General features: G+C 31.8%; 1 protein-coding gene across 3 annotated transcripts; it reads left to right on the forward strand.

Annotated features, from left to right (window-relative positions):
• The first annotated feature begins 785 nt into the window (after nucleotides 1-785).
• Nucleotides 786-8,536, forward strand: LOC131174419 (uncharacterized). Of its 3 annotated transcripts, none has more exons than XM_058137637.1 (4): nucleotides 786-989; nucleotides 3,632-3,662; nucleotides 3,900-4,052; nucleotides 4,135-8,536. In XM_058137637.1, the coding sequence occupies exons 1-4, from the start codon at nucleotides 967-969 to the stop codon at nucleotides 4,183-4,185; spliced, it is 258 nt and encodes an 85-aa protein (XP_057993620.1). In that variant the 5' UTR covers nucleotides 786-966; the 3' UTR covers nucleotides 4,186-8,536. The 3 variants fall into 3 exon arrangements, 2 of the variants coding, with proteins under 2 accessions (XP_057993620.1, XP_057993619.1); XM_058137636.1 differs by having other exon boundaries at nucleotides 846-989; nucleotides 8,289-8,536; XR_009144721.1 differs by lacking the exon at nucleotides 786-989 and adding an exon at nucleotides 3,129-3,299 and having other exon boundaries at nucleotides 3,422-3,662; nucleotides 3,900-8,536.
• Nucleotides 8,537-13,114: the final 4,578 nt, after the last annotated feature.

Here is a 13,114-nt window from a genome sequence, read left to right on the forward strand (position 1 = left end):
AAGTTTTGGGAAAATTAATTTAATTAAATTTAAATAAAATTTTATTTTGTTTAAATTTAATATGGGTAGTTTTTTAAATGGATCTAATTAAGTTTAATTGGGCTCCGTGGGCCTAAGAAAGCCTAGTTAGGAATTTTAAATGGGACCCATTTAATTATTTTCTAAAAATTAAAATAACAAAATATCTCTCTCCTCCTTGGCCCCACTCTCTTCCTCACTCCCTATTGGTACCTTCCATTTTTTCCTGTGTTCCTATTGGTTGAAACACCTCACCCATATCCTAGTCTTATTCGAATTCTGCAATCGCAGTTGTTTAAGTTATCTAAACTTTATCACCCTAAGACTCCAAATCCTACCACACCTCTTCCTCATTCCCTATTGGTGCCTTCCATTTTTTCCTGTCTTCCTATTGGTTGAAACACCTCACCCATATCCCAGTCTTATTCGAATTCTGCAATTGTAGTTATTTAAGTCATCTAAACTTTATCATCCTAAGACTCCAAATCCTACCACACCTCTTCCTCATTCCCTATTGGTGCCTTCCATTTTTTTCTGTCTTCCTATTGGTTGAAACACCTCACCCATATCCCAGTCTTATTTGAATTCTGCAATCGCAGTTGTTCAAGTCATCTAAACTTTATCATCCTAAGACTCCAAACCCTATCACACCTCTCTCCCAAAACCCTATAAATACCCTACTAGAGAAGAGAAGAAGGGGATGATGGGAGGAAAGAGGTAGAGAAAATTCAGAGCTATAAGAAATTTAGAGATATTTAAGACTCTTTGAGTTCTTCCTTATTATTTTTTTTTCTTCAAGAAGATTTTCATACAAGATTTCTGGAAGCCCTAAGGTAATTACCAAAGAGGGCATTTGCGCGGAGCTTATATGGAGCTAAACGGGAGTAAGCCAGGGATATCATTGCCATACTCGAAGAGAAGACCCTTTTTTAAGGGTAGCTTGCCCCAATGGCAACTGCATTTACCAACAAGTAAGTAGCTCTAAACTTCTCGAATAACCATTAGCATGAAATTGTAGTAATAATAGAACTTTCATTTGGTAAATTAAAATTAACTTTGTTTTTAATTTAACTGACTTTTGCATGTAATTAATTTAAATAAATACTTTGTAAATTAAAATTAATCTTGTTTGTAAATTAAACTAATATTGGCATGTAAAATAAATTTAATTTAATACTTGGTAATTGTAAAATAAATTTGCATGTTAGAAATCTTTATTAGGTTGTGATTGTTTGGGACTTATGTGATATTAGAATAAATTACACATGTACATAATTAACTTAGTTCAATTATCCTTAGGGTAACTTGGTGAAAATTAATTAATTAGGTTAAATAGAAACACAGGGTTATTTGAAATTGAATTTGTTTGTAAATTAAATTCTCAATAATAAATTAATTTTAGTCATCTGGTAAATATCATTTAAATAATTAGCAACCCCATAGATAGGAATTACTTGTGCATAAAAATTATGTGTAAACAATAACCCTTTTTGTGAATTGCTTGCGTGTGTAGGATTAGAATTGCATTTTTTAGGACAAAGTTTAATAAAGGAATAATAAACAAGACTTCTAGAAACATTAGTAGAGGACTGGCACTCGAATTAACGAGGTTAGACCAGGCGTAAGGGGTGCCTAACACCTTCCCCTTACGTACCCACTATCCCGAACCTAGACATTGGGCTATGGTAATGACGGTTGTGGAAACTCTGCAAGGAGTAAGTTGCCATCCATGACCCTCGGAAGAAACACTGAATATGTCCCGGTTATTACCCGGGTGGCGACTCCTGTCTATCTATGCCTTCGTGGCATAAATCCTTAGTACCGTGATAGTGTTATGGGAAGATGGTACTACCAGTGGTTTGATTCTATTAGGATTGTATAAAGTGCATGTCTAGGAAATGCTGTCTAAGGAGGTGGTACTTAAGTGAGACCATTGTGACTCCACCATCTTTCCTGGGCATTACCTGGTGCATTTTATATAATTCTAATGGATGATATTTCGCCTCACGCCCCACCCCTACAGGATGGTTTTATCTTCTCCAAATTCATTGCCTTAGTGCCAGAACTGGAGCTCTCACGAGTGCATTTATATTCAGACCCACCACCTCCACCTCCACTATTTGAAGCCAAAGAATTCCCAGGATTGGGGCGTTTCCTAGGTGGATCCTTAATAACATGATTGGTGCTATTCTGAGCAGTTTTAACTTCAGATCCATCACTCAATGCCAATGAATTTTTGAGGCCATGGCTAGGGCTCCTAATCGATTGTTCCTTCCGTAAAAGATTGGGTTGCTCAGATGTTCTTCGATAAACATTAGGAGGTGGCAATTCTCTGTGCATGAACCTCTGAGGGTTCCTATTACACTTTCCCATCATCCAAGAACGACAAACAACATTGTTGCGCGCAGTCCTCCTCCAAGTCGTGAATGAATGGTCGCAATCTTCGCATCCATGCTAGAAAGACAAAACACAATAGTAGGATGAGCAGACGATACCATATAAGCGATATATCAAACGATATCCACATTCTCTTGCCCAATCTGCTTTCTTTAACACCACGGAAACGATGAACACAAAAACCTTAACCGAGCGGATAAAGCATATCAAGACAACATATCGATCGAATCCATTATATGAAAATCCATCGGTTACGCAATCAAAGAACAAAACCATAGCTAGATAAAAGCAAGAATCTTGATTTCCATTAGCCTATCCTCCAAAGAAAGGCAACCGAAAATAAAAGGAAATCTAAAAGAAAACCCTAAAATCCACCAAGGACAAACAAATAAAATGGATTTGTGCATCATCGCGATCGATTTCTTGGAGATCATATCTTGCGTGCGATTAAGAATCAAACTCGTATGCAAAGAAAGAAGAAGGAGATGAAGTTTTCAAGTCTTGTGTTTATGTATTGGCGATCACGACAGGTAGAAAGCAAGAATTGAAAAAGCAGAGGATCTTGAGCTTGGAGCAATCAGACTGATAATAAAAGACTCTGCGTTGGTAAGTATTTAAAATTAATTAACCTATTTATGTAATTACTTATATGCCCTTGCCTTCATTCGTCCAGCTAGCCCATATTAAACCAGTCTGCCTGCCTAAGCCCAGCCCACCATCTGCATCTGCTATATGTTTTTTTCTTATCTTTCTCCTGCATCCAGCGCCTCATGCCCTATTCCATCTAGCTCCTAGTCTCGAAGTCGACTGGTCTTGCCTGCTCCTCCTCTGTTGTGTCTGACCGACGTTGTTTCCTGCTTTCCTCTTCTTCCCATCGATTCAAGGTGAGGCTAAGGCTTTTTTCCCCTCATTGTAGATTTTTAGATCTTGCCTCTTCATTCTCGTCTGAATCGTCTTCTCCAGCTCTCCTGCCTGAGGAGATTAAATTTCCTTGTTTTTTTTTCAGCTTTTATAGCTCCCAAAACTGCTGCTTGTGCTAGTGTGCTTCGCCGCCATTGCCTCTTGTGTTAAGCTGAGTTTTTGGAGCTACCAATATGTGACTTAAGCTGATCGCAAATTCGATAAGCAACTTTAGTTTTATTACAGCTTAGCTTCTAATTCTGAAGCAGGATTTTCTTAATTTTCTGCTGGTTTTTCTTGTTGGTCTCATTTTCAGGGGAATTGAAGAATCATATTCCAATGAAGATGTAAGTGCTTGCCTTGCTACATTAATGGCTTTTTTTTATTCATTTTCTTTTTCCTCTCCATTCTTTCTTGGATGAGTGTATTGCAATTTCCTCTCAAGGGTTATTGCTCCTGTAGCATCATCAGAATATAAGTTGTCTACATTTTTTAGTGAAAAAATTGAGTATATAGGATTTGAATGGGTAAAAGAAATCTAAACTCTTATGGGTGTTAATTGCATTTGTTGTTTTTTGTTGTAGGTTTCTGTTTATTTGGTGGAGACTCCTGCTTGCAGGCAAACGAGAGAGCAAATCCATGAATTTATGGAGAAGTATAAGACATACAAGCTTGCAAAAGCTGAGATCCTCAATGTCATCAACGTTGCACCTCGTGAATTAGTTGAAATTGACCCGGTAGTTTTATTATTAATTCATCTTTCTCTTTCATTAATTAATTCATTCATTCCTTCTTTCTTTCTTTGAATTGTCCTTACAGAAATCTTGGCTTAGGAGTGACACTTTCTATGCTATTTTTCTCAATTTGTGAATGTTCTTTTACTTCTCATTTATCAGGATAGCTTTAATTTAGGTATTTGCTTTATGTAAGGTGTGAAGGGACGCATTGAAATAAATTTGTATCTTAATCATTTGGACAGAAAAAGAATAGAAATCTGCTGTTAAATTTGGTTGAGAAATTTTTAAATGGTAAAATCAATATGATAAGAATTAGTAAACGGTACAGTGTTGTGTCATGCATCTTACATTAATTGCTTTTTCCATTTAAAAATAGAAAAATTGTTTATTTTGGGAATCAGTTGTTATGTGATTCATCTTCCATTGTTCTTGGGTTAGCCCTTTGAAAATAATTTATTGACATAGTCTGGTATTATCTTAGTGCCAAATTGACTTGTTCTGGAGATATGATAGGTCTGCATTCTGTTCTTTTGAATCTGAATAGGATGCAATCCACAAATAGACTGATGCTTTGGCTGTCCATTTGTTTTAAGGCTGGAGCTAGAAATAACTAAGGCTTTAAGCTAAAAATGGTGGCAAACATATTGTAAGTAGGGATATCAGTTCCCTTGTGCGTGTGTGTTTGTGTTTGTGTCTGTGTGTGTGTTTTTTCTATTCATTATTTTAATTAAGTTTTATGGTAAAAGTACTGGTATAAACCACAAGTGGTCTCTTAACACCATCAAATTATGGAAATTGGCAAGGTAGAAAGTTAAGAACACTTAAGTTTGAAAATTAAGAAACTATGTTGTAATGCTTTTAATTAAATTTATTAAAAAACTGAACAATAGTTTAGACGAGTCATATGGCAAGGGCATGGAATAAGTTAAGAACACTTAAATTTGAAAATTGTTAGTGCAGGACTCCTAATGAAATGAATAAGTTATGAGAATCACCTTTTCTGATTTGCTATGTAATCATTAATTATTAGATAATATATTTCATTCTCCAATGTATATATTTGCTAGTTTTATATGTATGTAAGGTCACAATAATTTGTATAAAATCTACAAATTCGATTTTCTTCTCAATTCTTGATTAATAAAATTATGATTTTGATTCTAAATTTGACAACTTAGGAATTAAACAGATTCAAACAAATCATGATGTAAAAATAACTATTAGACAGGAAAGATTGGGATCCAAAAAAAAATCATAGATACCGCTTTTTCTATGCTTGAGAAATGCTGCATCTTGTTTGATAAGATTTTCTGCATGTGTACCAGAGAAGCCATAGCTGTTCCCTGAAATTCTATCATATTATCCAATAAAAAGGAAAGGAAAGCATGTAGATGCAAAATTGAATATCAATACTGTCAAATTCTTAAGCACTATATCATAACGAAATTAGCTGTGCAAGAAGGGGTTGGGGGAATAAATAAAAAGAAGGTTGATGGTAGGAGAGGTCGGAGCTTTTCCTTTCCCTTCTGAATATCTATTACCTTAAAAATATTCAATATGCCATACAAATTAACTTACACAACCTGTGACCAACAAGCACAATAGCAGGAGGAGAATCTCCATGCATTAACTATAGAACATATTCGTTGTTTGTAAGAGTGATATAACTCGTATGTTGATTTAGAAAGTGAAGTATGTACGATCTAATTCAATGAAAAAGTCTCATGCACCTTCAAATTAATATGCAAGTGTTGTCTGTGAAGTTGCCACTAAATGCAGTAATGTGATGAAGAGATCGCTTTGCTTCGACATGGGTTATAGTAGCAGCAGTAATTGCAAAAGGATTAATTAAAACACTAGGAAATATAGGTAGTTTGAATAAGCAGCGGATAAACTACTAGAAAAGGATATATAGATAGAGAGGGTTTTTTTTTTTTTTAAAGGATATATAGATAGAAAAGGACATGGGTTCTACTGCTTTTTTTTTCTTTTTTTTTTTTTGTGTAATTAAGCTTATTCAATATTTACATAAAAATGTGATATTATTTAAATTTTTTTATGTAATTCAAATAAAATCTACGTAAATTATAAACTAAATTTAAAATACATTTTTATCTTTTTTATAGATAAACACTTTAATAATGTGATTTTATAAAATACAATTTCTTAATTGATGATAAATTGGAAATAGTCTATGCTATTATAATTAAAAAATAATGCTAATTATAGTATTACATAACTAATTTTACATGTAAGAAAAAATATATAGAGTATTACACAATCAATCTCACTTATATATATCAAAACTTTTGAGTTTTTTTATTGCAATATTTAATTTAAAATTTATCTCATTTTAATTATTTTTAACTGTTAAATGATTACATTCATATCATTCACTATCGATTATCTCTAAAGGAAAAAATAAACAAAAAGTAACACTATACTTATAATAAAAATTGGGAGGGTTCTTTTTTTTTTTATAGCAACTTCATCCTTGATATTTAGAGGAAACATCTCAGAAATTATGACAAGATTTTCTATATAATGAGGGAGAGAGAGAGGAAGAGAGATTTTTTTTCATTAGGATAAATTTTTTTCAATATTTGAAGGTTTGTATTTTTGTGCCAAAATTGAAACGATATGAATAAATCGCAAAAGAGTGAAAAAATTTGGCTGTTTATTATGATTAGAAATTTAATTCAAATATAGGATGAATTACAATTAAGTCCATAAGATATAGAAAAATCCACATATCAATCCTTAATTTGTTTTTGGCAATAATTTAGTCCTTAAATTTAAACTGTGTTAACAAATTGGTGTTTCAATTGAAATCAGACTCAATTTTCTGTCAATCAACCTTAGACTCTACAAGCCAACTCACATAATTTCTAAATTATCTCTCTCTTTCTCTCTAATGTTGCATTTTTTAAAACAGAATTTGCACTATCTTGGGCCATTAATCATTATAATCATTACAACACAATGTTTGGAAATACTTCTTTTGCAATACTTCTTTTGTGGCAATACTTCTTTTGCAACATATGGCACCAAGCTATTGGGATTGTTTCGGCTAGTAATAGTGACACTTTGTTACAATTATTTGGGTTCTTGGTTTGTGTTCGTTCTACTGCTGGGCTCCGTGATTCAAGGCATTTTATTAACCTCAGAAGCTGAGAAGCTGCAGTCTATGAATTTGTTGCTCTATATGGCCTTATAACCACATAACTTTAAGAATGGAAGGGATTTCTTGAAAGTTGAATCTTGTTATATTGAAATGGGTTTGAACAGACCTCAAAAACTCGGCAATGCTATCTCGACCAGATGGATTTCTATCTTCTCCAAAAAAATGAAAAGAAAAACAAATTAATGTGTATATTATCAGAGGAGACATTATTATTATTTTACATCAATTAATAAATCTTGAGTCTAATTTTAATAAAAAAGAAAGATCAATTTATGAAATAAAATTTAAATTTATGAACCAAAATTTTGTTAAAAACAAATTAGAAATTAACATGTACATTTTTCTATATTTTAAAAACTTAATTGTAATTTCCTTTTTCTTTATGAAATTATTATTTAGTTACTGTATTTTAATAAAACTAATTATTTAGTCTTTTTATTTTAAAATATACACCATTTAGTTTTTATATTTTTCTTTCCTTAAACTCTTTCATATCTCCATCAAATTTTTTTGTTGGTCAACTAATTTTAATGCTAGTCAAATAATTATTTAGTTCTTCTATTTTAGTCAAACTAATTAATTGGCCTACCTATTTTGAAAAATATTACTATTTAGTCTTTATTGTTTAGCAAAACTAATTAGTTAGTCCCCATACTTTAAAAAACCCAATATTTTAAAAACATATTCCTATATAAAAATGAAAATTTTGTTATGTGGAAACTATATTTGAATTTATATTTTTTTAAATTGTTCAAATATTTTTCATTCTATTCCTAGATATGTATCATTATTGTGTTTTCTCTATTGGAAAAATTTTCTTCGATTATCGCCTGGATTATATTTACTGAAAGGTTATAAACTAAGCACTTCCAAAGGGGAACAAACTAGTATATAAGATAGTTGATACTAGAAATACCATACCAAATTAAATTGATTCCTGAGTATCCGAATTATTATTTATTTCTTTCTTTATTTGTATATATTATTTCTTGTTATACTATTGCACCACTAAGCAGAAATGCTTAGCGCGATGGAATTGCTTCCTCGCGCAGGTACTGAAGGTAAAATCAGTAGACTGTCGACTGAGATTTTTGGAGTTCAGATCTGCAGAAGTGTCAAAAGAGTACAAGGTTGTCACCTCCTCAGCAATGCATGTAGATAGGGCTCATTTTATACATGTTATGTATATTGTTCATTCCTAGCACATTGTAAATTATTTGTATATCCTGTACAAAATAAACTCATGTAATTAACCTGTGAATTATGGAAGCTACTGAAAGCAAGTATTTTAATATGTGAATTGAATTTGAGTTATAATGAGATTGTACTTGTCAATATTGAGATGTTGATAATCTGATGAGATTTCTGAGAAATCTGGATACTGTATTGAGATACATTATGCTTGAAAATTTTTGAGACTATTGAGTTTGAGTTGTTGAGTATATTGAGAACTATTTTTGGCAGGTTCAGAAGAACTGTTAGTCCAAATTACAACCGGCACTCTGCTGGATTTTTGTTAAAATTTTTGGACTTTTTAAATTCATTAGTTTTTGAATAGAAAACAAAAATAGCCTAAACCCGAGATAAAGTTTTTGAAAAAGTATATTAAGAACGGTAATGAAATCAGAAAAGATCAGGTGCTCCGGCACTCCGTGTGACGCACCTTGCTCGGCTACATTATAGACGGGTAAGGGGTGTTACAAAATTATTAGGTTTGCCTAAATTTAATTTTCAAATAATAATTGCAAAACAAATTTTAATTTGTAGATTTAAAAGTTTGAGTAATTAATTTTTTATTGAATTTTTGTATTTATTTAATGAAAACCGAATAATTTTAATATTTTAATTTAAATCATAATATATAAATTATAAATTATTTGGGTCAATAAAAGATTTGAAAGGTCAATTAACAAAAAATAAAAATTTACTGCACTTATTTATTTTTTTATAAATATTTTTTAAAGACTATTAAAAATTTTAGAGATCAATTAATAAAAAAATTAAAATTAATATACCTATTAAAAAATTTTAAAAAATATTTGAAGGGACCAACAATTAAATTAAACTAAATTAATTAATTTTTTTTAAATACACATACAATATAAAAGAACAAGAGGACCAAATGAAAATTGTTATTAGTCAATGCAGCATAACCATTCATAAGAACCTTTTAGAGAACCATCCAACAGTTACTCCATTTGCCTCAAATTTCAAGGCAATCCTATCTTTGATAAAATTACATGTATAAATTACTTTTTAAAAAATACATTAAGCAATTAAAAAAAGTTAAAAATAAATGTTGGAATATGAGGTTACAAAAATTGCTTTATTACAGCTTGCACCTTGTGTTTCTTGCTAGAGTAAAATTTGATAAGAGGAATGCTAGCTATGGTCACTTGAAATTGTGATTTTCTAAACTGTGATAATAGATAACAAGTTACCTAAAATTTATTAAATACTCTTTCAAGTAATAAGAAAGAAGTTGTTGGACAGTCACTTTTAAAAGTAACTGTAGCTAGTGTTCCTCAATTTGATAACGTAGGATTTAGTAGCTACTGCCAACTCAGGGTGGTGGCGAATCTTCTAATGATAGGCATTAGGGCCTGGAAAAGGCTGTTCATTCATAAGACCTGATGGCTAACTCTTCACCCAACCACCCACTGCTGCAAGAAACAAAAATAAAAGGCTAATTTTCTTCGTCTTCAGCTACAAATGTCTCCAATTTTCATTGTTTTTTACAGGTCTAAAGTCCTATTCAGCTACTTTTCTAGTTAATTTCTCATGGGATTTACTACTACTAAACAAATGAAATGTGAAGTTCGAAGCCTGTAAATAGAAACCCAGAAATATACACTAGAAAAGAAGCACCCTTTTAAAGAGTTTTCCTTCGTCGGCTCATGATTCGCTTAAATAAAAACCCCAGATCCAAATAAAAAGTGAAAAATAGTTTAGACGAGTCATATGGCAAGGGCATGGAATAAATTGAGAACACTTCAAATTGAAAATTGTTAGTGCAGGACTCCTAATGAAATGTATCAGCAATCTAGAACAAAAAAAAATGAAGTTGATATTTATCTTGGGAGTATGAACGTATTTTTATTGTCACCACAACATATTGTAATCCAATGATTTGACACTGTTTCTAATTAATATAGCGAATATCAATTGAACCAATTCTAGTTAAGGCTGAGCATTCTGTTTAAACCAAACCGAATTAAATCATGAAAATTGAATTACAAATAAATTGAACCAAACTGAAATGGATGAAAAATCGAATCGAACTGAATCACTCTATTTCGGTTTGGTTTGATTCAAACCGATTAGTTTTGAATTTTAATTATTTTTTAATTTAGACTTGATTTTTATGTTATTTGATCTGATTTTGATCTTGATTTAAACCTAATAATTATTAATCAATGAAATTAAATAATTTATATATATATAATTACATATAATTCATAAATTTCCCATAAAAATAAATCAAATAAAAAATCAATAAAAGTATTCGGTTCGGTTTAACCGATTTTTTTCTCTTCAAAACTGAAACGAACTTAAATAATTGAAATTTTTATAATACAAAACCGAGCCGAATTACCGAATTAAAGCAGTTCGGTTCGGTTTTGTGCCAAGCCTGTCAATATTATTGGGAAAACTCTGCACAAGTGATAATCATTGACGTTTTGAAGCATCATGGTCGTTCGAAAGTTTGCTATGTGGCTCCTTGGATATGTTGTCCCATCATATTTATCAAGGGGGGGCAACTTAAATTTGGTTGGAATTGTTTGGCCAGGATTGGTTCGGACAGCGAAGATTCATCTCCCATGCCAATTTCTTCTTCCTCGGCTTGTTTTTGGTATTTCTGTACTGCCCTTACCAATCCCTAGTTTATTGGTGGGCATTGTGATTTATCTGACTGCTCCTCTAGTTCGCTCGCTAAGTCTCGACCGTTCTTTTTTCCTGATTTGTTGTTTGTTGACCGGGCGGCTTCCTATGTTTTTCCTTCTATTCCGGATGGGTCTACATTTATGATTCTTCCTGTTTCTAGGGCAGGTGTTCCTTGTGGGGCACTGGTCCCTAGGATCATACCTTTCAGGAATGAAATTTGGGCCTCCATCTCCCAGATGCGCTGAAAAGTATGATCTGGTGTCATTCCCTGGAAGGGGTTTTGCTGATCTGTGGCCATGTTGTGCGGTGGATTCTCATCGGATAGGATGCCAGGTGTGGCCATATTTTGGACCAAGGATGATGCTAGAAGATCTCCTCCCAATGTGGGGGTGACATACATGATGCCTTTGTTTGGAATCCTTGAATCTATAGCCATCAAAGAGAAAAAAACAAAAAATTGCAGGAATGATTAGGTCTAAGAACTTTAAAGACTATTGGAAGCAAAAAGAGAGGATGTCATAAAAAGGAGGTATTCTCGGATGTAGATGTTTTAGCTGGTGATTTGGGCTTCCCACAAACGGCACCATTAATGCTACCGGTAATCTTTTTGATCTTGACCCAGACGACAACGTGGACTTACGATGGGAAAAAGTGATGAGGTGGATAGCCTTCTGGTGGGCCACTCCGATACTCAAGTCAGTGATATAAATCTTTTCAGAGAAATATTAAAGAATTCTTTTATAACAGAGAGTAATAAGGACAGTAAGCATACTTGGGTCTCCCTTTTAACTGGCATTTATAGGCTTTTAAAGGAAATAGTCGTTGCTCTGTTTAAGGAGGTGATCTTGGTTACATATTCATGGATCTTTGTGATATATACTTTTACTGGATTACATGCGAGATTATCGCTTGGTTCGTGAAATCCGGGTTGCATCCATTACTAGGTGTTTGCTCGGCAAGGGTTTTGATCACCAAAATAGTGAACAAAACTATTATTCGGTCATTTCTTGTTCGGCTCGTTGAGTCTCTGTTTAGGTTTGCCACATTGGAAATATTTCTTGCTTTGACTATCCACACTGGAAATATCTTTGACTTTTTGACTTTATTCTAGGAGGGTAGTATCGGATATATAAAAATTTATGATATACATGAAAATATTTTATCTTTAAACTCTATTAGATAGCAAAAAAAAAACTCTTAATGTGTAATCATCATTTTAATCATCATTTTAATATTTTAAAATAATCGTAAAATGTCTTGATTATTAAAATTTATTTTTTAAAATTATTTTTTTATTTACAATTCTTTAAAATTTTAAATATTAAAAATTTTATAGGGAGAGAGAGGATGAAATATATGACTCCATTAAATAAAAATTTTAAAAACTAATTGTACTTATTATTTATATATTTTGAAGGAATCAATGTTATTTAATAAAAAAATAATTATTTAATAAAAAAATAATATAATGGAGTATAAATAAATTAAAAAAAATTGTAGATGTCAATTTTATAAAAATTTATTAAACATATGATGAAAAATTAAAAATAATCATATAATTCACATTGGCTATATTATAATAAAGCAAAAAAAAAATATTTAGGCCAATCACTAAAATTTAAAAGAAAATTAAAATTATCGTAGATATATACATAAGAATTTATCAAGAGAGTTGGGGCCATGGCCCACTAGCCCCTCCTTCTCTCTGCCCCTATATATGGACGCGCAGTTGCATAGTTAATAATTAAATATTAATAGTTGATAAATAATTATTAAAGCCAATGAAAATTTAATCAAAGCTATTTATATTAGAATTACTTGATTATCTCTAAATATATTAGAACAGAGAATGAACCCATAACTCCCTCCGGTGAAAGAATCATAATCCCTAATTCCTTCTCTCCTTCTATCTTCTCTGTAAATATAATTTAAGGATGACAATAGATAAGGTATTTATATGTATTCATTCATTAAATCCTAACAAGATGAGTTT

Source organism: Hevea brasiliensis, chromosome 16 (assembly GCF_030052815.1).
Source record: "Hevea brasiliensis isolate MT/VB/25A 57/8 chromosome 16, ASM3005281v1, whole genome shotgun sequence".
Lineage (NCBI taxonomy): Eukaryota > Viridiplantae > Streptophyta > Magnoliopsida > Malpighiales > Euphorbiaceae > Hevea > Hevea brasiliensis.

What these genes read in the sequence shown, in the direction of transcription:
- LOC131174419 (XM_058137636.1), top strand. Translation starts at nt 967, where the DNA reads ATGGCAACTGCATTTACCAACAA. An exon ending in GCAACTGCATTTACCAACAA is followed by an intron (nt 990 to 3,631) that starts GTAAGTAGCTCT and finishes TCTCATTTTCAG; the next exon opens with GGGAATTGAAGAATCATATT. An exon ending in AATTAGTTGAAATTGACCCG is followed by an intron (nt 4,053 to 8,288) that starts GTAGTTTTATTA and finishes TTCCTCGCGCAG; the next exon opens with GTACTGAAGGTAAAATCAGT.